General features: G+C 48.1%; 8 protein-coding genes across 8 annotated transcripts; 4 read left to right on the top strand and 4 right to left on the bottom strand.

The window, feature by feature from the left end:
* Positions 1-1233: 1233 nt before the first annotated feature.
* LY79DRAFT_573487 (uncharacterized protein) lies at positions 1234-2251 on the bottom strand. The gene has a single exon (XM_060559478.1). It carries the CDS (start codon positions 2204-2206, stop codon positions 1643-1645), a length of 564 nt encoding a protein of 187 aa, XP_060406998.1. The 5' UTR covers positions 2207-2251; the 3' UTR covers positions 1234-1642.
* Positions 2252-4606: 2355 nt separating this feature from the next.
* LY79DRAFT_675214 (family 6 glycosyl hydrolase) lies at positions 4607-6014 on the top strand (the record flags this gene model as incomplete). Its single annotated transcript, XM_060564418.1, has 5 exons — positions 4607-4836; positions 4895-5151; positions 5210-5238; positions 5296-5431; positions 5497-6014. The coding sequence occupies 5 exons, from the start codon at positions 4607-4609 to the stop codon at positions 6012-6014; spliced, it is 1170 nt and encodes a 389-aa protein (XP_060406999.1).
* Positions 6015-6859: 845 nt separating this feature from the next.
* On the top strand, positions 6860-7865 carry LY79DRAFT_675215 (GDSL-like Lipase/Acylhydrolase; the record flags this gene model as incomplete). The annotated part of the gene is made up of 3 exons (XM_060564419.1): positions 6860-6972; positions 7035-7477; positions 7537-7865. The coding sequence occupies 3 exons, from the start codon at positions 6860-6862 to the stop codon at positions 7863-7865; spliced, it is 885 nt and encodes a 294-aa protein (XP_060407000.1).
* Positions 7866-8157: 292 nt separating this feature from the next.
* Positions 8158-8899, top strand: LY79DRAFT_595302 (uncharacterized protein; the record flags this gene model as incomplete). The annotated part of the gene is made up of 3 exons (XM_060561761.1): positions 8158-8284; positions 8343-8575; positions 8612-8899. 3 exons carry the CDS (start codon positions 8158-8160, stop codon positions 8897-8899), a joined length of 648 nt encoding a protein of 215 aa, XP_060407001.1.
* Positions 8900-10134: 1235 nt separating this feature from the next.
* Positions 10135-11010, top strand: LY79DRAFT_530394 (bacterial extracellular solute-binding protein, family 3; the record flags this gene model as incomplete). The annotated part of the gene is made up of 1 exon (XM_060556175.1): positions 10135-11010. The coding sequence occupies one exon, from the start codon at positions 10135-10137 to the stop codon at positions 11008-11010; it is 876 nt and encodes a 291-aa protein (XP_060407002.1).
* A 184-nt stretch (positions 11011-11194) lies between these two features.
* On the bottom strand, positions 11195-12394 carry LY79DRAFT_595304 (FAD dependent oxidoreductase; the record flags this gene model as incomplete). Its single annotated transcript, XM_060561762.1, has 3 exons — positions 11195-11267; positions 11327-11863; positions 11916-12394. 3 exons carry the CDS (start codon positions 12392-12394, stop codon positions 11195-11197), a joined length of 1089 nt encoding a protein of 362 aa, XP_060407003.1.
* Positions 12395-12971: 577 nt separating this feature from the next.
* Positions 12972-13260, bottom strand: LY79DRAFT_595305 (uncharacterized protein; the record flags this gene model as incomplete). The annotated part of the gene is made up of 2 exons (XM_060561763.1): positions 12972-13094; positions 13156-13260. The coding sequence occupies 2 exons, from the start codon at positions 13258-13260 to the stop codon at positions 12972-12974; spliced, it is 228 nt and encodes a 75-aa protein (XP_060407004.1).
* A 546-nt stretch (positions 13261-13806) lies between these two features.
* LY79DRAFT_573499 (GDSL-like Lipase/Acylhydrolase) lies at positions 13807-15033 on the bottom strand. Its single transcript, XM_060559479.1, has 3 exons — positions 14769-15033; positions 14632-14690; positions 13807-14573 (listed from the first exon to the last, which is right to left on the bottom strand). Exons 1-3 carry the CDS (start codon positions 14974-14976, stop codon positions 13935-13937), a joined length of 906 nt encoding a protein of 301 aa, XP_060407005.1. The 5' UTR covers positions 14977-15033; the 3' UTR covers positions 13807-13934.
* Between the last annotated feature and the right edge of the window lie 6235 nt (positions 15034-21268).

Genomic DNA, 21268 nt, shown 5'->3' on the forward strand with positions numbered 1-21268 from the left:
AGCAAAGAATACTGCTTTAAAGGCAGAAAAAAAGTTATCCTTAGTAATATATATAATTTATATCTATATTATTTTCTTAATTTCCTTGCTGTATAAGTGCTTTAAAGGGCTAAAATAGCTAATATTAAGAGGCTAAAGCTTATATAATAAATAGGGAGGTATATATAAAGTAATAATACCTTCTTTAGTACAGTAGTTATTAAATTTAGTTAATTTATAGCTATTATAGTTATCTAGGATTAGAAGGTAATAAGTACCCTTTGTATAAGACTTTATATACTAATTAAAGTGCTTTAGTTAATCTAGGCTAATCTTATTTATAGTTTATCTATTTTTACTTAGGTAAATACACTATATAGCTAGAAATTTACTATTAAAGTACTATAATAAAAGGTAATATTTACCTTTTATAATAATATATAAAGGTATTACCTAGCTATCTATATATACACCCTAAATAACAGAAACCTATTTATAATTACTAGGCTGCTTTATATAAGGCCTTCTACATTAGTTAGAAGTTATAATAACCTTTATATACAATAGTATTTTTATTAGGAACCTAGTCTTATTAAAATTATAGATATTATAATCCTATATCTTATACTTTATAATTATGTTTTATATAAGTGTAAATTAGCCTTATATAATTATAGGATCCTTAGCTAAGGCTCTCTAATAGTTAATTTAACGTTAAAATTATATTTTTAATTAAGGTTATTGTTATATAAAGTTCTCTGCCTATTAGGGTCTAATATATATCCTATTATATATATTAAGGAGTTAATTAGCTATATCTTGTATATCTTTTTGTTATAGAGGAAATCCTTAATTAATTAGGTTAATAACCTTTTTAAGAATTACCTTCTCTTTAGATATAGTTATCTTTATTAATTTTAAACACGTCTTAGCTTATGTAACTTTTCTAGCGCGTTAATAATAGAGTGTAGTTTTAGGCACATTATAGATAAAGGCTGCCTTTTGTATAGATAGATTTTAGTCTTTTTAAATAGCTATAATTACAAGGATAATTTAGCTTTCTTAAGAAGAGGATTCTATTATTGTATATAGAGAAAGGTTAATATAAGGATAAAGCTAGTAGAAATAAGGTAGACGTGCGCTACTTACTATAATGCACTACTTACTATGTATATACATTATTAATTAATATTAGTTTTTTATTAGTTAATTAATAAAGATCTTTATCTTATAATATTATAAAGGTTAAGAAAAAGTAGTTAAATTATAGTTATTAATAGTTAACTTAGTTAATAAGGTAAAGTAGGAGTATAAGTATAGTAGCACCCTTGCGTATAGGCAAAGGTAGGGAATTCTGCTGGTAGGCGGTGTGTCATGTGACCTACTGCCTCTGGCTGCATCACCTATATGCTAACAATGTCCCTCACCAGGTTCTTCCGGATATCTGTTCATGCTTAAAGTTGGGATTCGACCAGTACTGCGATGTAAAACCGGTTGTAGTCCGGTGCTTCCAGAAAATTTGCTCTGGCACCCCCCTTGCATCTGAAATCTCACTGTAAACAAGATGTGCACCTTTAACAAAGCCCCAGTCATGCTTGAAATGACCCGAATGACGGAGAATTGAAGGAGGCACATCATTCGGCCAGTGGCTGAGTAGATTCTCTCACACCTTTTGCCACACATCCCATTTCTTGGGCCTTGAAGAATTCATAAATGGCATATGAATTGGCTGAATTTTTGTTTCTTCTTCTTCTTTTTCTTCTTTTTCTTTCGGGTTGCCGAAGCAAAGCACGGTAGGTGGATTGTCGTCCCGCAGTCGGAAGTCTGAGCTAAACCGGTTTCTGACTCCCTTTATCTCAGGCCCAGGTTCATGAATCATAACATCCCAAAAGATCACCTTCATATTCTGGAAATTCGCTGTTGTGAAGGCTTGCCTACTCCAGAATGTAGTTGAATATTTGAGCTCGAAGAAAGCGATACTTATAATAATAGCCACAAGTATCTGTTCTAGCATTTGGTGTATGTGTCGAGGCTCCCGAAGTACATCGTTTGTAGGTGGACTGTCCGCCTCGCAAGGACTTTGGGGAGATGTCGTTGGCTGCATGCTATTAAGAGTGCGATGAAAATGATCAAAGTTGGCAACCTGGAAATTAGAGCAGACAACGGGAGTCTCTAGTGGCCATAGACTCTTCTTAAGTATCTGATGGCTACCTAAAGGTAATCTCATTCCGGCTCCTGATGTTCCAGACTTGCCGAGATTTTCACATGACGTGATACTATATCTACTAGAAGAGATTCAATGAGAATTCTGAAGTGTCGTTCATATCCACTAGCAGTTCTGAACAGTACACCACCTTTATGCAAGCCGTCTCTGATAGTGTGTTTGCAGTGGCGGTGTAGGTCTGCTGGCATCCAATGGTGAAATGACAGCTGGAACACACTTCCAAGACATCCAAATTTGAGACAACCAATGAAAGTTGCATTAAATTATGCTCTCCAGACTCGGCCACACCGCATTTCATACGGCCACCAATGTGTGGTGGTTCAATGTAACAATGATACCACCCCAATCAAGCTCAATTCAAAAAGGCATGCCATCATGAACTTTGCGTGGCTCGACGAGAATAATGCTGTCAATTATTCTGACAGTTTGGAACAGTGGTACGTTACCATACAGCCTGTCTATAGACAGCTTGAAGTTGGGCCGAGTGGCTGGCAACATAACATCTGCCCACTGTCACCAGTGTCCGCCTGCCAGCGCCTATTGACTTAACTACCCTACTTATGCACCACTCCCACATTTGCATCATCATCATGACCATCATCACCACCACTATCACCGCCTATTTCACTAGCTCTGCTGCCCCCCCATATGCCACTTTCGGCCTCGCTGGAATAATCCAGGTGCGCTGGATTCATCCGGACTACCCATTTCTCCGATATCCGTACTTTGCGCCCGCTGGATATCCCACATAGTGGCGAAGGTGCTGTTAGGTGATAGGCGGACCTTTTCCCTCTTGCGTTGCCGCTGGCTTTCCAGTTGTCCCTCTAGCTGGCGGACCTTTTGCTCTAGAAGCAAGCACCTCCACTTTGTGCTTGCTAACCCATGATCCTGGGATCAGACGCCCAAGTACTATTAGTCAGTCTGCAGGCGTGAGATCAAACTGAGTTGTGCAATTAATCCACCCATACTGGATGCGCACATGGGGTATTTGTTTTGTTTTGTTTTGCGTGGATAGTTCCCTTGCTTGTGGACAAAAAAGATCGTGGTAGATAGACCGGTTCCATCGCCGGAGCGGGAACCGAGGACATATAGGCCGAGTCGTGGAGTTCTGGCACAGCACACACCCGCACACGGTAGTACGGACAGGTCACAGGAAGTAGTCCTGGTATTATTGTAACATGGCAATTTCACGTGCCTGTACAATGTCGTGGGCTGTGGAGAAGACCAAGTCCTTGTAATAGATTTGTCAACATAATACTGCGATGTCGTGGGCGTTAAGGTTCCATAATGGAAGGCATAACTTCAGCGTATATGGAACGGCATGAGGGTGCTCTATGCACATATCTCAGAGTGTCGATTCTTCGAACATGGGGAGGGTACATGTAAGCGTGGGCTAATCATCCGAACCGCCAAACGATGGAGATAGCTTATGGGCGAGATAAAAGCGTGTCCAATAAGCAGAGGGGATATCATAAGATGAGCTATTTAAACCAATCCTCGAGCTGTCTTGGCTCAAGCTTCATTTAGGCTCAATTCGTTTGTGTCTCGATTGCCGCTCTGCTGGTTGCTATAAGATTCAACTACCACCCATGAAGCCCTTGCGCCAAGGGCACTAGAAAGAGTTAAGCCCTCCCCCTCACTGCATAGTGTGTCTCTATTAAATCAAGCTTTCTCCAAACTTCAAAGTTGAAGCATCATGGACAGAGGGCATAGACTTGGGGCAAACCGACCCCCCAATTAATCAACATGAAACTGTCAACCCTACTTTTTGAGATCTTGACGTTCGACAGAGGCCGTCCTTGAGATGCTGTCATCTGAACCCGGCGGAGACTGAGGAATATGAATGTCCAGCAATACTGGCATCCCTGACGACGATTCAACATGCACGTGGCTGTTCAGAGCCAAGCTTTCCGCGGGATCACCATGGCCCAAGATTTCCCAAGCCGTATGGTGACCCCCCGGGCATCCCTAATGCGGCTAACGTCCAGGTACAGGCGGCTCGGCGCCAATGCTGTGGCCGGCCTCCAAGCAATATCCCCGCCGTCGATGCCCCAGCCTCTTTGTTTCTCACACAGCACGAAAAAGTAATTTCAGAGTCTCCGAGTTGCTCGGCACGGAGAAACAGAGATCGTCCCGGGACCCTTGGAGCCATGTCAAAATGAGGGACAGACGCGTTCCACGTAACCCTTGGACCTTGCTCTACCTGTGTCAGTGAAAAGGGCCAAGCTTCGGAATCAGGGCCTACGTCCCATCTTGGCAGGAAGGCCAGTGTTGTATAAGAAGAGGGGAAAGTGTCTACATCAGATGAGTATCGTGGGACGACAGCACCTCATTACAAAACATCCACGGGTTAGAAATTCCTCCCCATAGCCGACTCTCTATTGTCTCCAGCCCTCTTTTATAATGGTCGTCGCTCAACTCCTTCTCGCTGCGGCTCTCGCGCCGGCCGCTCTGGCAAGCCCTCTCAAGTCCCGCGCTGTGGCATCCTACAACGGGAATCCACTGGCAGACAGGCAAATGTTTCCCAACCCCTTTTACGCCGATGAGATCAAGAACCTGGCCATCCCGAAGCTGAGCGGACAGCTCGCGGAGAAGGCCGCCAAGGTCGCCGAAGTCCCCTCCTTCGCGTGGCTGTAAGTGTTTCGACTGGAGCCGAGGCGTCACAAGGAACGTCACACTAACAAACCCTAGTGACACCCGTGAAAAGATTAGCCTGATGAACAGCACTCTGGCGCAGATCCGCAAGCTTAACCAGGAGGGCGCCAACCCGCCGTTCGCCGGCACCTACGTCATCTACAACTTTCCGGACCGTGACTGCTCGGCAAAGTCATCGGCCGGTGAGCTTGTGATCGCCGAAGATGGCCTCAGCAAGTACGAGAAAGAGTACATCGACCCCATCGCCGCGCTTGCCAAAGAGTACTCGGATGTTCGCCAGGTCTTTATCTTTGGTGAGAAGCGGAACCTAGCGTGTAATGGCAATTCACGGGGCACTGACCAGGAGTACAGAGCCCGATGGTCTTGCGAATCTCGTCACAGTGAGTTCCTCGACGGCCTTCCGCCCCCGGACATGATGATATACTGACGAATAGTAGAACATGGGCGTTGCCAAATGCGCCGGTGCTGCTGACACGTACAAGACGGCTACCGACTACGCCTTCAAGACTCTCAACCTCGACAACGTCGCCATCTATGCCGACGCTGGCCACGCAGGTTGGCTTGGCTGGGACGGTATTTCAAAAGCTCAAAACCGCTAATACAACTTGTCTTTGGTTGGCTGACTTGGAATCATACAGCCAATCTGCAGCCGACGGCGGAGCTGTTCGGTCAGGTATTCAAGAAGGCTGGGTCGCCCAAGGCGGTCCGCGGCCTCGTTACTAACGTGTCCAACTACAACGGTTGGAACCTGACCACGGCGCCGTCGTACACGTCGGGCAACAAGCAGTGGGACGAGTCCAAGTACCACGCCGCGCTGACGCCGTTCCTAAAGACGGCCGGATACCCGGCCAACTACCTCGTCGACCAGGGCCGCAGCGGCAAGCAGCCGACGGGGCAGCAGCAGTGGGGCGACTGGTGCAACGTCAAGGGCGCCGGCTTCGGTGCTCGTCCGACGGCCGAGACCGGCATCGACACGCTGGACGCGATCGTCTGGGTCAAGCCGGGTGGTGAAGCCGACGGGACCAGCAACTCGACTGCGACGCGCTACGACGAGAAATGCAGCTCAGCGTCTTCCGTCATCCCAGCCCCGGAAGCTGGGGCTTGGTTCCAGGAGTACTTTGTGCAGCTCCTACAGAACGCTAACCCTGCCTTCTAGATGCCCGTTTGGGAACCTGCTAGTGGTGGGTGCATTTGCACACTTTTATCTTCTCGGTATATGAATAGGGAATAGGAAGTCAATGAATCAGTTTGCGAAACAAAAGTCGTCTTGTTATGTGTCACGCAAATGACGACGCCGTTAATTGCGGGCAGCACAACTAACGCCTTATATCACCCCGTGACATTATGTTTATCGAAATTCGCGGGGAGACGATCGCAGTTTTATGATATCTAGCTTTCCATCGATAACTTGATGACGCGATAGCCATCCGACACTGTGCCAGAAACCTCGATTAACAAAGATAGCCACGAAACCTCAACTATTGAAGTATAGCCTCGAAACCTCATCTAGTATTCATCGCGGCGTCATGATATATTTCCTCTAAGGGAAAACCCTTTCTAATACCAGCAGCTTCAGTCGTCACCGAGACTGCGACCCACGGCTTCGCTGGCGGCCCCGCATGCCCCGGCAAAGCGTCTGCGAACTCGTCCTGTTTGGGGGTGGCACCGCTCCGGTCCGAGCTTCCACGATGACTTCCACCAATCGGCGTTGGATCATGAATTGGCAGAATATGGAGGACTCAATGTACTGCGAACGCACCGTGACGGAGTTTCTGTGATGAGCGAGCCACCTTAGTGCTGGACTCACGAATCCTATTCGTCGAATCCGAGGCAATATATACGCGCCTTTCAACATTGAAATCATTGACCGTAGTCGTTCCCGTCTCTTCTTCAGTGTTTCCTACCCGGTCTCAGCTGTTCGTTAGCTTTGACCTCGTCTTGTATGCTCTTTTTATGTTGCACATATTCTGCTGTCGCATGAATAGACCATATCTTGCCATAATGCAGTTCTCCGCCCAAGCACTTTCTCTAGCAGCCGGCCTCTCCCTGTCGGCTGCTAGTCCCGCCCCGTACGCCTCCCCGAGGCAGATCACTCCCAAAAATCTGGTGGTCTTGTAAGTCGTCCTGTTTCTCCGCGTCACCATCGTCCGTCTGACTCGAGTCAATCTCGCCGTAGCGGAGACTCCTATTCCACCGTTGGCTTCTGGCCCGGCGGGGCTCTCCCCGCCGCCGGCAACCCACTCGGCAACCCCTCCCTGCCGGGCCAAACCACCTCCAGTGGCCTCAACTGGGTCGGCCACCTCACCAGTACCCTCAACACCTCGTTGGTTTTGACCTATGACTTTGCCGTCACCGGCGCCACCACCGACAAGCAAATCGTTGACACGTACGCGCAGTACTGCGTCGACGACCAGGTCGGCCAATACGCCCAGTACGTCTCTAGCAAGATCAACAAAGACAACACCCTTGTAGCTGTCTGGATAGGCATCAACGACGTTGGTGAGCCCTTCTGGGACAGGCAGGCCGCTCCCGTCGCCAAGACCATGGATCGATACTTCCAGCTCTTGCAGACGCTCGTCAACGATGGTCTGAAGAACTTTGTCTTGCTTACCGTTCCTCGTGAGTTCTGTTCAGCCATGCTGAAGTATTGGGACAAACCGCTTACACGGCGCATCCAGCCTTCTCTGACCAGATCCCCGCCATGATCGGCCAGCCCAGGGCCGACCTGGCCCGTCTGCGCTCAGACATCGCATCTTACAACCAGGCCCTGAAAGACCGTATCGCCGCTTTCAAGTCATCTAATAACGGTATTAAGGGCCTTGTCTTCGACACCAAGCCCTCTTTTGATCTCGTCGTCAATAACTTCGCCGAGTACGGCGCCAGGGATGCGACCTGCTACGGTTCAAGGGACTGCTTGTGGGCCGACAACTACCACGCTGGCCTGGCCATTCACAAGCTTCTTGCAGAGAACCTGGTCAAGGCCGTTGCGGCAAACTTTGAGTTCTAACTGAGTGATGGTGAGCAGACCGCCACAATACCGTATCTCAATCATCAGCAAGACATAAGCCTCATCTATTTGTACCGTTTTGCATGTTCTCAGCTGCGCCTCTGCAAACAAACTTGATGACACATCTTTCATGTAGCTAATTAATTCTTTGAGTAATACCAAAGCTCATTTTCTCCTTAGTATCAATCGGGACACTGCATGAGTTAGAAAGGACGTTCCTTAATCATCAGCTTTAAAGTCTAGAGAATGTACCATTAAGTTCAGAACTCTAGACTACGTTGCAACATGTAACATGCTGTACACATGCGCCGCCCGCTGCCTTGATCGAGTTGAAGAAACCCCTGCTAATCGTCCCCCTATTGACTATTGTTATCTACGGTGCAACACATACTGCTTGTCCTACCCGCAGCGCCCGGCTCGTATGCGCTCTATTTGATGGCACACTTACTTATGGCACATCACGAGATTGGCTACCAGACCGGTTTGAGATTGTCACGCTGCCTCTGCCGCAATCCTTCTCTGACGATGAACGCGTGGACGCTTGCATCCGCCACCATGAGAAGGAAATCCAGAGCCGCCTGCCGATTGCCGATAAGGCGAAGGCAACCTCTCGGTTTCTACCTGAGCGCATCGTGGATCGTCGTTATGCGCGGAGAATCCTCGTTCTCAACCGCTTTGAGGCCAATGAAGATAGTAATAACGATGGCAAGGTGGCCCCTTGGGAGGAGGCGCTTTACATCTAAAAGACGTGGAATGGAGGCAAGATGCACCCTGATGCGAATCGCTTCGGTAGCTATCTTGACGTCGAATGGCAACGGCGCAAGAAGCATGACTTTGTCGGTCTTGGCCCGGAGTATACACCTCGCGATGTGTCATTCCACAGTTGTGGGGTTGAACAGTTCGGAAGCACACTTTTCGAGATGTTTCTCCCAGCTGCGCCTTTCTACAATCATTTCGTGCCCGATGGTGTACTCAATCGACAGCTTCTGGATACTAGGAGAAGTCTGGCTGATGTTGATGCTCTTACTATTTGACTACTAGCTTTATGTCTCAAGAAAAGTAAAGAATAGTAATACAATAAATGCATAGTCTTTTGAGATCCGTAGCCGAAAGCTTTGCCTATAAGTACTGATTAATCCCCCGGACCCAGGTTGTGAACCTGTAGGCCATTCGTCAGTAAAGTCCTGGTGTTTCTAAAGCTTTTGGAACGGTTGTAACAGAGCTCTCAAGGCAGATATTAGCTGTAGGTGGTCTTTAGGTGGCAGCTTTTAACGCGACGCTGAATAATAGTAAGGTGCTTACTTAAAAGTAATCTTAGGCACTAATAGGCTTTCTATACTTACGGCTTGGAATGCACTGCTAGATTGCTGCCAGCATATATTTTGATTAATTCAGATGGCTACCAGTAGCAATAAACCACCACACTAAGCTTACCTGTTGCGATGTTAACCATCTCCAATAACTATTGGAGTGGTTAACAGTTACCCCTAATATCTATTAATTACTACTAATACGTACAGTTAACTGTATTACCTACCAAGTGAGTCTAACAGTCCTATTCTTTTTGTCTTGAAGCTTGTATAAATATTGAACAAGTGAAAATAAGCCATAACTAGAATACAAATGTAAATAGAAAGCTAATAAACCCGGCAATGTGTTTGAACTATATATCTAGTTTAAGTAGAAAGGCTATACTTTATCTCTAGGCCTGGTAAGAAGTAGCGAAGAGTTGGACTTGTCTCTAAGGAGACGAAATCAAGACAGAATTATCTAAGTAGAGAACGCTCTTTTCTATATGTTGTATCCTAAGAATCTAGCTAATTAGATGAATAATAACACTAACTTACCTAGTTAGCAACTTAGAATGCCGCTCCTATTAAGAGACTCGATGCTCCAAGCCACCATATGAAAGTTCCATCCCCACAAGAGATAGCCTAATGAATGTTATCCATCCGTTGGGCCAAGTAACACCGAAACGTGACTGTAATAGCAAATGAAGGTGATAGCAACGAGGAATGAGCTTAGTATGGGGACCACCCACTCATCCACCCGCTTGACAACAAAAAAACCAATTAGCCAATGGGGAACCACTTGCTATCGTCATTAACTTTCATGGCCATGATAAACAAGGTCCACTCTCAAAATGAACATGCGGGGCCCCGGAATCGGCCACGAGGGCACTGGATCACAGTAAAAGTGCTGGTCACCCGCCACTCCAAAGTTCCGACGAAGTTCTCGGCTTCACGTACATCGAGTTATCGGGCTAAAGATGGTGAATATGCGGATATCTGCGTTTGCCAGCGCTGTTCTAAGCGCTTGTGCCGGTGCTCAACAACTCGGCGTGGTTCAAGACACAACGCTGTCGTTGTCATACGCCAACGTAACTTCGCTTCTCGACATGATCGTGGCCCGCGGATACATCAACGTCGGCACAACGGGTGACTATAAGCCGTTCACATATCTCGTTACCAACCAGACAACTCTGCCAAACGCCACCGCGATCAACACGACTTACATCGGTGTGGATATCGACGCGGCTCAGTCCCTCTCCAACGCTCTCGGACTCCCGAATCCCCCACGTCTGGTAGCAACGAAATGGGCGAACATTACTAGCGATCTCACGGCGGGGAAATTCGATATCGCCATGGGTGGCATCAGTATGACCCTCGCGCGAGCTAGAACGGCATTCTTCTCGACCGCTATTCAGAAGGTGGGCAAGACGGCATGCATTCGCTGCGCCGACACGTCAAAGTACACCGACCTCGAGTCCCTGGATCAACCGGGCGTCAAAGTTGCCGTCAACACCGGCGGTACCAACGAGGCCTTCGACCGCGCCAACCTCAAGTCTGCGACTGTCGTCTTGGTGGAAGACAACAACGCCGTTTACCAGGCGGTCTTGGATGACACGGCCGATGCCATGATCTCTGATCTCATCGAAGTCGAGCTGCAAGTGAAGCTGCATGAGGGCGAACTCTGCATCGTCAACCCGGATACGCCGTTCAACTTTGAGGAGTTGGGATACGCCGTTCCTAGAGATATCGTCTGGAAGCAGTTCGTTGACTCCTGGGTACATGTACAGCTTGGCAGCGGAGCCTGGAACCAAACGCTCGAAAAGTGGTTGGATTACAAATGGCCGAGTATGTAACTCTAAAGACCTCGATTCCGAGCTTGTATCGATTGGTAATCATAATGTACGAATCCGCTACTAGGATTCTCACGTGATACCACTCTCGGTTTACCAGGCGAGAGGACATAAACACAATATAGATGTGTAATGGTCATTTGCATAGATTTACTAAGTTATTGACCCATAAATGATTCGCACCAATTCAAAGCTTTGCTAATACCTTTCCATGTTCAATCTGCTTTTTGAAGAGCCTTACAGCATGTGCCGCCATCCCCCTGGAGACTCGTTAGCACAATCGTCGTACGCTCGGAGTACAGTTATAGTTGCAGCTCACCAAGATGCCTGATAGCCTGCTCCAGATGCTCCATAGTTGTGGATCACCAGACCATGACCACTCTTCTCAGCTTCAAGTCTCGGGCCGCCCTTGCGGTTAGGTCGCAGTCCCACGCCGTGCTTGATGATCTTCAAATCCTCAGGTCGACCCAGCTCAGGAGCAAGAGCACAGCACCTCTCGAGGATGGTCTTTGCCAACTCTGGGTCAACTTCTTTATCCCAACTTCCGTCCTGGCGACACCCGCCGAGCACGATGCCTCCAGCAAGCGGTCTTTGGAAGATGTAGGTGGTGTTGTTGTCTACCCGGTGGGGCGAGCGGAAGTACATCCTCTTGAGAGGCTGAATGGGTTGTTCAACGAGGACCGTCTGACCTCGAGTAGGATACATTGACTTGTCTTCGACACCACCAAGGAAGTATGATCCCAACCCGGTGCAATTGAAAACGGCCGTCACGTCTGGTGAAATCCGCGCATCTTTGACGTGCCTAATCCGACGTCGCAGCAGTCCTATGTTGCTTTGTCTACATTTCTCCAGAAGCCTGTGGTTGTGAGCTCGGGTACATAAGGTTTGGATAGAGGATGGGTGCTCACCACTGTAAGTAGATCTGAGTGTTGATCACAAAGGTAGAGGGCATCTCAAGCCCAAAGATGGCCCCTTGCGGTAACTCGTCCTTGCTCAATGGCACAACACCGCCAACTAAATCATTATACCAAAGCTTTCCCGTCTCCTGGCTAAGGATCCCGGCATCTTCAATTTTTGAATCAAAGATCATCCTCAGTGGTGAGGTCTTAATCCCCGCTTCGGGACTGGCGTGTGCAATCTCCTTGAACCGGTTGAAGGTCACGCGGTCAAACGACTCGAGGAGCCCATTGTCGTTCGCGGAAGAACACCAATTAGCTCCTGCCCATGGTGAACAGTAGTCGATGTGGTAGTCACCGGGGAAATGCTCTGCCAAGATGGTAATCAGACTTTCCGAGTACTCGGCCCTAAGTGTCAGTGCGGTGCTTAGGCCAATGACACCGGCGCCGAGGACGACGAAGTGGTACGACGAATCCTTTGAGACAGGCATGGCAAATATGTTTGGTCGTTACTCGAGATAGAATACCAAGAAGAGAAGAATTATAAAATAGAAAAAAAAAAAAAGGCAGTGATCAGCCCACTGTGATAGGGCGGTGTTTTTGGCGTAAGCCGCTCCGGTCACGCCAGGGTGCTACTGGCTTCAGTTGGCCTGGTGGTTAGTAATGGTCCGAACTCGGCGTTTTGGGGGGAAGCAACACCGGGACATGGGTCCACATCCGGCCTGTGTATGATGGTTCAGACAAGACTTATGGGCTAATAAGTACATCGATGATGTTAATCGACAATCGATAACCGTCGTCACCAGTGGTCGCCCCAATGAGAATCAGTTGGATTTATTATAACAATAATCTGTTCAATTTGTTTATCCAATATTACCTTGCTATCAAGATTTGCTCAATCCTATACTTGATCGCTTTTGAAGTTTCCCAACACTCGACGTCGGCTCGCATCAGCTATGGTAAATCACACAAAGGATTTCAATATCAATCTGATGGTTGAAGTAGAGCGCCTTTCACAACGCCGCGGATCTTGTCGACCGTAGATGAGTTATACATGACGACCAACGGCTAGGTTTTCTTGCCTGCCTTCTCTTGCCCTGTTGATTTGCTGGACTGCATCCCTTCGAGGTTTGCACTTTTCTTTTGCTGAGACTCCATCGATGGCATCGAGCTGGCATCTCCGCTGTGTCTCTGTGAAAGAGACAGATCACTGATTAGCCTTATAGTGGTGACGAGAGCATGGTGTACATACTCGCTCTTCCTCGACCTCAGCATCGTGGATAAAGTCATGTCCCGCCTCGACGGCATCATCTGACAGACCATGCTGCTTCAAGCCGTGATCTTTTCTGTTAGACATGTTGACGGGGCTGTGTATCTATGCTCTTTCCTAGACCGTTTTCAGGAACTTCGAAGCAATCGATGAGATTCGCAGCGCATGAGGACAGTGTGGTGATCGGGCAGTGTCTCGATCATACATATACTGCACAAGCAACCAAATGAGGGGTCTAGAGTTACGCAAGAAAAGTATCACCAACACCATCCGCAAGAGCCCAGTGAACAACCCCGCAACAATGATGGTCTTGCAACCAGTCAGGGCTTTCTGACAAGGATGAGTGACCATTATTGATTGCCATTCACTACATCAAAGAGCGGGGTTGGAAGTATCGAGATGGATCCCAGACTGGGCTAGAATTCTAGAATTACCGATCGATTATTACTCGTCCGGGAGCTTCAGCCGAGTGAAGGCATGGTAAACGAGGAGGGAAAATCAGCCTATGACGCGTCGTTTAGGGACGGAATGAGATGGAATTCCCAGCTGGAGTGTACCGACCTATAAGATACGTGTTTACGCAAATATTGCGGATTTCATTACAGTCTCATTGATTGGAACTTAATCATTGCTTGCATGATTGTATATCCTTCCGTAGAACACGGTGATTACCTAACTGACAACGTTGCAAAGCCAAATCAGTCTTTTTCATTTCTGTATCATTGCATTCATCATGGTCTAGAGCCATATGATTCAGAACGTCATAAAGACATGACTCGATTATTCATTATAATTAGCATAGCCGCTACTTGAAATGCCAAAGACATGAGCCATTTCCCTTTGAACTGAGAAGTAGCGACACTCGTGCCACTCGATACACTCTTATCGGCACTTGCAACTTGAAATCTGGATCTGTTCGGGTCATTCCCGATAGGGTTGTTGATCCAATCTTTCGGAATCTGTGTAATGAAATCGTACCAGTAATCCCCCATGATGCGGTAGCCTCCGTCTGTCGGATGGACGCAATCGGCCCGGAGGATGGCGTCGCCCAGAGAAGCAAAATCCACAGCCAGAACGTGGTGGCCGGCGTTCCTTCGCTCATCGACGACGCTCGGAATGAGCTTCTGGAACTGGGTCGTTGCCGGCTCTTGGTTCGCAAGGCAGGTGTTGATAATTTGGGCCACGAGGATGGTGGCGTCAGGGCAGGCGGCGATCATCTGGTCTACGAGGCCTCCCAGTCGGTCGGCGGCGCCGGCCGGATCGTTGCCTTCTACAGAGATGATACGATTCCGGTTCATGTCATTGGTGCCGGCATGGAGGAGAATGATGTTAGGCCGCTGTGCTAGTGAAGGCCCGACATTGTCTGCGATATACTGAATCGTTTTGCCAGGCCAAGCCGCCTCCTTGAGTGTCAGAAAAAATGCACAGCAAAAGGCTGGTTTTCGTCGCACGACTTACATAGTAACCGTCGGTCATGTTGCCAGAGTGGAGTGTTCCGGCAAAAACGACGTCGTTGGCTACTGAATCGTCAGGTCTGGTTGCCAATGGCCGAGTTGTACATCCAAAATGTCGTCGTGCATGCGTGCTTGACTTACCAAGAAGGTCCTCGGCGAGCTGCAGTCTATAACCGTTCCCATCACTGCTTTCAAAACCATAGGTGATGGAGTCACCGACGGGGAGAATCCGCAACTTAACCCCGTCCTTGATGACTTGCCCAGGGGGCGTCGACTTATACTCAAGAACATCGCCCGCAGCGACTGTGAACGGGGCGAAGAAGGCGGCACAGGCCACGGAGAATCGCATACTAAAGACCAGCGGATGGTATACACAGGCGAAGAACCATCACGGGAAACCCGATCAAGAATCAGGAGCCAAGAAAGTGTGGGAACTAAGCGCTTCAAATAGCGCAGGTTGGTGTGGTCACATAGTGGAAACTGAGTGACAAACAAGGCCATGAACGCATGCCTCGGGCACGACTTACGTCCAAACCAACAGATAATTTCCATGTTCAATGCCCGGCAAACCCTCTCCACCAACGCACGAGTTGGTACGCTAGTTTAGCCCCCAAGTCGCATTGAACACTGAGTGACCGAAGGCCCCGTTCTTGACTCCACTGGTAAGTGAGACCATACCCGTCTCAGTCGATTCACTCATCTTCGAAGCAAACCGCCAAGGTCCGGTGTGTTTTGTCCCCTCAAGAGTCATTAGCGTAGGCAAGAAAAACTTTAAGAGTTGTTGGATGCGCTGAGTTTCCCTTTTGTTTCTTTTTCTTTTTTCCATGATTTCCCCCCCCCCCTTTTTTCCATGACGGCTTGTCTCCGTCCTTGAATCGTTCCACCTGCAGGTTGCAGGCTTCTTTGCCACGGTGTGCTGGACTGGCTGCTAATTGCCAGGCGCGTGGCTGTCGGCAGTTTGCCAAGGTGTGTAGCTAAGGTGCCGATGCGGCACAGAATGCCTAGGCTACAAACAGACTCCTATCGCCTTTCCCCTCTTTCGGGGGTAAAACGGCGGCGTTGTCAGGTTAGCCGGCCAAAGAGGAGAAGACGGTTAAGACGGATGAGGAGTCAGCTAGGCCCCCCCTTGTCGCAAGACTAGCTGTTTGTCTTCGGCATGAATGATCTCTTCCGGGCCGCTCCATTGTGCACTAAACGCAAACGCCGTCGTCCTATTGGCTTAAAATAGTTGAGGCGGCGTATGGATGGCAATTAAGAATCGCCCATGCTGAAGGATGGTCCCAGTTAATAATGCCCATACCCCTATTTCGTTCAAAGCTTTTATTTTCTCTCTCCTTCTAATAAGACTGTTACCATGCAATCGTTAAACCAAGGGAGCATTAATCTCGATGGGCAGTACCATGAACGCGAACACTCTACTAGGAGAAAGGGGCATACTGGGGCTCATCGAGGCGTGTGTAAAATCCGAACGACAAGCTCAAAGATGATGTGCAACACCAATGACAATGACTTCGTCATCTAACGCCGCTCTGGGTCCCAATGCTTTAGCTCATCCCACAGCCGCCACAAATCCGATCTACTGTGATTAGTCGAGTGAATCTGACGTCGGAGGTGCCTGGAGATTACCACACCGGCAGCGTTGGGTTGCCCATAAATGCCGATGTCAGTTCCTTGCTCTCGAGGCAACTCATTGAATCGACTTCGTTCGCATGGGCACCATGCATGCCCAACTGATCGTATATCTTCGGCTGAAAACCATCCGCAGTATGAACATAACTTTATTTGGTATTAGTTTGCCTCCCTCTTCGTGTCGAAGCTTGACTATCAGTTACCTCATTGCTCACTAAAAGCCGCATATTGCCCCATGCGTCTCCATGGCGGCGATTCATTCAGGGCATCAAGGACTTCCCTGACAATGCACTTGATGAGATATCCAAGCTCACTAGCAAAGTTTAAAAAGGCTCGAGTTTCATTTCTATGTAGTACAACGGTATCCCTTAAGTGCCAGCTCATTTTTCAGCGCACGAATGCGAGGAGGTCCGTCATAAAATGTGGCTCCGTCATCATCCGCTGGCGTATTGGCAAGAAGAAGGGAGGAATATTCCCTTGACAACTTCAAAGCTCGTCAGGCAGTTCTTTCTTCGGGATCCAACCGACGAGTAGTCGACTGACAGGCGCCTGGGCCCCTTTGGGATACCAGTCTGCATGGGAAGAAAACACTGGCGGGTAACAGTCATCATTCTGTGCAAGCAGTGAGAGCTAGGTAGAGATGGAAAGAGATGGGCGACCATAGAGGCCTCTGTATTCGCTATAAAACATACAGAAGCAGGTTTCCTTGAAGGTTGACGAAACCAAAAACTTTGCGCCTCATGATGCCATCAAATAACCATGGTTAACGCTCGCAGCAGCTCAGAAACTCGCTGGTATGGCAATGTCAGACTACTTGCTCCAACATACCTGTCAACAGAATTGAAAAACTGTTACTCGCCTCTACTAAACGTCTCAAGATCTTTGAAGAGGCTATTCTCTTGCATCACAAACTCCGCCGGGACACCGTGCTGAACGACCCGTATCGATTCCATATATTAACTAGCACTTTGCAGAATCCCATAACCATATTATAAGACGATCAGTCACCATCAGTATAACATCGGCTTCACACACGCGCCGAGAGATCGTCTGTAACTCTATCCACGTGTTCTTGTCGACACCACTTCTCAGTTCATGAAGTATCAGCAATCCACCAGCCGAAGTATGCAGCATTGAACGTAACTCCATCTCACCTGCAGACCCCAGGTTCAATGCGCACTCTTCGCTGGTGGCAATGGAAAAGGGATCCAAATTTTCTTGAAAGACGTCTCATCCGGAAGGAAAGCCTTGTCTTGGGGCACGGCGATAAGTCATTGTCGGATGGTGACGCGGCCGATTGTATGGAGCGGTTGGTCTTCGATGGGCACGTTGGTCGCGCAGTCGGGGCAAAGAGTCAGAGTCTAATACACATAGAAAGAGAAGGACGCCGGATGGTTTGCCGCTAGACATCGGATTAGCTAAATATGATCCAAGTAAGCCATTAAAGACTGGCCCATCCACACATTGCAACCTTTTTTAGGCCAGCTCAATCGTGGAAGTTAGCTCCCCTAGCGCAAGGTCTTTCGTTCGTTGGCTGACACAATCGCCACTCCCATTCCTCGACTGAGATTAGGAAGTACTTGAATTCGATTAGCCAAGAATTATCTAGCAGAACGTACTAGCGAAAAAGGGCCGGGACTCAGGAACCCAGTGCTGACTTACCTGTAAGATGTAAAAACCCCCCTTCATCTCCATCCTTCACCGGCCATGAAGTCGCAATGCTCTTTTCATCACCTTGTAGATCCTCGTGAGAAGTTTTATTGAATAACCACATGAGCCGGCCAAAGACAATCATAAACCTTTTCAGAGTGGTGTATAATTCAACGGGCTTCGCAGCCGTCTTTCGAAATTTCATCAGCGAGTGATAGCTGGCGTGAAGAAGGCCAGTGTTAGAGTGCAACTGCATGGGTTGGCGCCCTTAAAAGGGTTCATTGAGAAAACATATAGAAAGTTGTAGCGAGCCATAATGAGCATAAAGGTTCCCCATCGACATGACACCGTTGCCGCGAAGTACAGGATCTATAATTTGACGAATAATATAGTGAGCTTGGTAGGTTCAACAAAAGACCGTATGGGAATACCCAGCACGAAGATTTTGTAGAAAGCAAAACCAATACAGCTGGGAAAATATCAGTGGTTGTATGACTGTGAAAGAAGTATTGACTGTAGACGTACAGTCTTGATAACTCGCTAGAGAATACCTTCCACGAGAGGGGACTTGCGAAGCAGCAAGACGATACTTAGTGGCGAAAGAGCTAGGAATATTGAATATGGTACGATTTGCAAGAATATTTACTCAAACTTGAGAGTGAAGTCGACGTCGTGCTGAGCGTTTGCGATGGGTGGTCCAATGAATTCATCGTCGACGAACTTAGGTTTACGGTGAACGGCGTCGCTTGTGACGCTCGTATACCAGCGGCGACAAAAAGATAGAGCTGCTGGACGAAAAGGCCCCGGCCTCAGTCATAAACACCCACTGATTAAAACTCAACTCAGAGGCATTGGCAAATTGACAAAAGAAGATTGCAAGAGTAATACAATACCAAAACGTCTTCCGAGATCAGAATGCCTCTCACAGCATCGTGAAATTGTCCGAAAGTCTTGGTCATCAGCAAGTTTGAGGAACGTTCGGGTTTCCAAGCTTCTGACCTGTGGTGGAGGGCGGTGCGGGGTCTTAATCCATATATGACATGAATCGGGTCATTGAAATCCTGCCAATAGCACAAAGAAATAGATTGCTGCGAAGTGTGATAGCGGCTGTGATAGTCTTCTCATGGCTGTGAGTTTCGTGTGGAAACTATCGGTAACAGTTACTCACCGGCTCGAATACTATGTTGGCGACATGGCACATCGCTTAATTGCGGGCTCAGATTGCTACTGGAGGAGGCAGCGAATCTATCTGATGATTGATAGATGTCGGTGTGTGAAGAGCTGCGGAACTGAGGGGTATCGACTTGTTGGAGGACATTTCCAAGGAGGCAGCAAACTTCTTGGGCGTCCAACAACATCTAGGATTATTCATACTAGGTTGTCGAGGACCACTTCGTATCACACGCTTGTATTTTTTTTTATTTTTTTGGAGTAGAATTCGGAGCCGTGGCCACTAAAGACTTCATTCATCGATCCCAGGGTGCTTGCGATCGATGCCCCGTAGCTCTCAGGGGCGTTTTACCGGGGACAGACACTTGCAGACCTATGGCATAACGGCACCATCGCCTCAGCATTCAGACAAAAGGGGTTCAGACAGAAAGTTCTGCTGGGGTGCCTTGCTATAGTCAGTACAACCTGAGCGGAGACGTTTTCATTTAGTACCGTCACTGTTGCAATGATGCTTCAGGCAGTATCAGAGACTGGCGGTTGCCTAGCCATAGTAGCAATGATGTCAGGTGCGAAAACGTCAAAAGGCATGTCTTCGATACAAGGGGGGTGCGTCTGATAACTCGTATCCACCGAAAGAATCTTGGCATCTGGGATTTCTACTCTGTGGTTAGGGTGGCTGAGTGATTGATGATGATGATCTGGCTTTGTCCCCCTTTCAGTGAAGTTGGACATTTGTCTCAACCGACGAGAGTGTCCTGGCTAGATTGCCACTTTGTCTGATGTCTAATGGTTGACTGTGAGACCGGCATTTCTTCATCTTCATTTCGCTCAAGCTAAATCATAGATCGGATTATTTCCTCATGGTGTGCAATGTGACTTTTGTTCCGCCCGCTTGATGAGCTCGCTGTCTGCATTCATCGAAATCTCTATTCGTACGATGGCTCTGGGAATCGTAAGAACTGCCGTAGTCACTATTGAGGCTGGATGGTTTTTAATCGCAGTGACCACGCCGCCTGCACTCCTCCTGGTGGTTATTTTGTCTTGAGCATGATGCTGCGGGTCCGAATATAATGGGACGAATATGGTAGGATGAAGCAGCCTTGGAGCTAGATGGGGTTGGGTTCATCCGGCGGATTGCGGGGAGTTACGGCCATGCTGAGCCAGGTTTAAGATGCAGAATGATCCCCTGATGCCGCAGGTTAGTCTTTGCAGTACAGGCAAAACTCGCATTAGACATGAAAAGGCCAAGTCAAAAGCGGGTAATCGACACGGCAAGTACACGAGACTTTTCCTCTGTGGCATATCCTATTCCTAATAGACGTACTTCTTACATTTATGTCAACGATACATGACCAGTGATTGTAGAATTCTATAGAGGGGATTCCCCGTTTACAGCGGTCCTCAGTCTACGGAGCTAGCGCTCTCGGAAAGTCCGAGCTAACTGCGCTTCAATGACTAGGATCAGCCGCCTTGAAGTATTTGGAAATGTGCCTGAATCAGAGCATCTGGACTTGCGTGTCGGATCATACTGCATACAGGCCACAACCCGGGTGTCATCTCGTGCGCGGCTGCAAAAGTCTGGCCTTTTCCCGCCGACATGCTCTCCACCGGGACCACGTCGAACCCTCCAGAAGAGAAGCCATCGGATAGCCGGACAGCTGGAAGCCCGGAAGTGTGGCTACAGAAGTGGAAATTTTCGGGTGAGTGTCATTTTGTATGTGAGTCAAGTCCGGAGCCGAAAGTTTGAACGAGCTCGGAGTTTGCTTTCACGTTTAGATCTGAGAACGCACAAAATTATGCCTCACAATGTGATAAGCGGCACATTTGTAAGATGGCCAGGTTACTACACATTTCCAATTTCCATTTCGTTGCCTCTTCCTTTGGTCGAATCCTTTCCTGAAGACCCTGACATGTGGCATAAAGCATTCTGGATTCCCTGATGAAGACCCAAGTGCGATCACTTCAAAGTAATCTGTCAACTTGAGAAACGTGGACGAGCTAGCGGAACCAAAGCGGGTACTCACGGGAGGAACAAATGGAGAAGAGGTTTCGCCCCAAGTTTCACCAATATCGGTATAATGACTCTGTTATAGCGTCCAGAAGGCTAGAGTTGGGATGTTGCAAGTGCCGGCCCCACCCTTTCAAATATGATCATGTACTACCATATGGAGCCTAACCTGAGGTCAAATGAG

Source organism: Colletotrichum navitas (genome assembly GCF_030913465.1).
Source record: "Colletotrichum navitas strain CBS 125086 chromosome Unknown LY79scaffold_203, whole genome shotgun sequence".
NCBI classification, from domain to species: Eukaryota; Fungi; Ascomycota; class Sordariomycetes; order Glomerellales; family Glomerellaceae; genus Colletotrichum; species Colletotrichum navitas.

Coding starts and splice junctions, on each gene's coding strand:
- LY79DRAFT_573487 (XM_060559478.1), bottom strand. CDS start 2,206: ATGAGATTACCTTTAGGTAGCCATCAGATACTTAAGAAGAGTCTATGG.
- LY79DRAFT_573499 (XM_060559479.1), bottom strand. CDS start 14,976: ATGCGATTCTCCGTGGCCTGTGCCGCCTTCTTCGCCCCGTTCACAGTC. Junction 14,691..14,768: donor GCTCGCCGAGGACCTTCTTG/GTAAGTCAAGCA, acceptor ACGATTCAGTAG/CCAACGACGTCGTTTTTGCC. Junction 14,574..14,631: donor ACATGACCGACGGTTACTAT/GTAAGTCGTGCG, acceptor ACACTCAAGGAG/GCGGCTTGGCCTGGCAAAAC.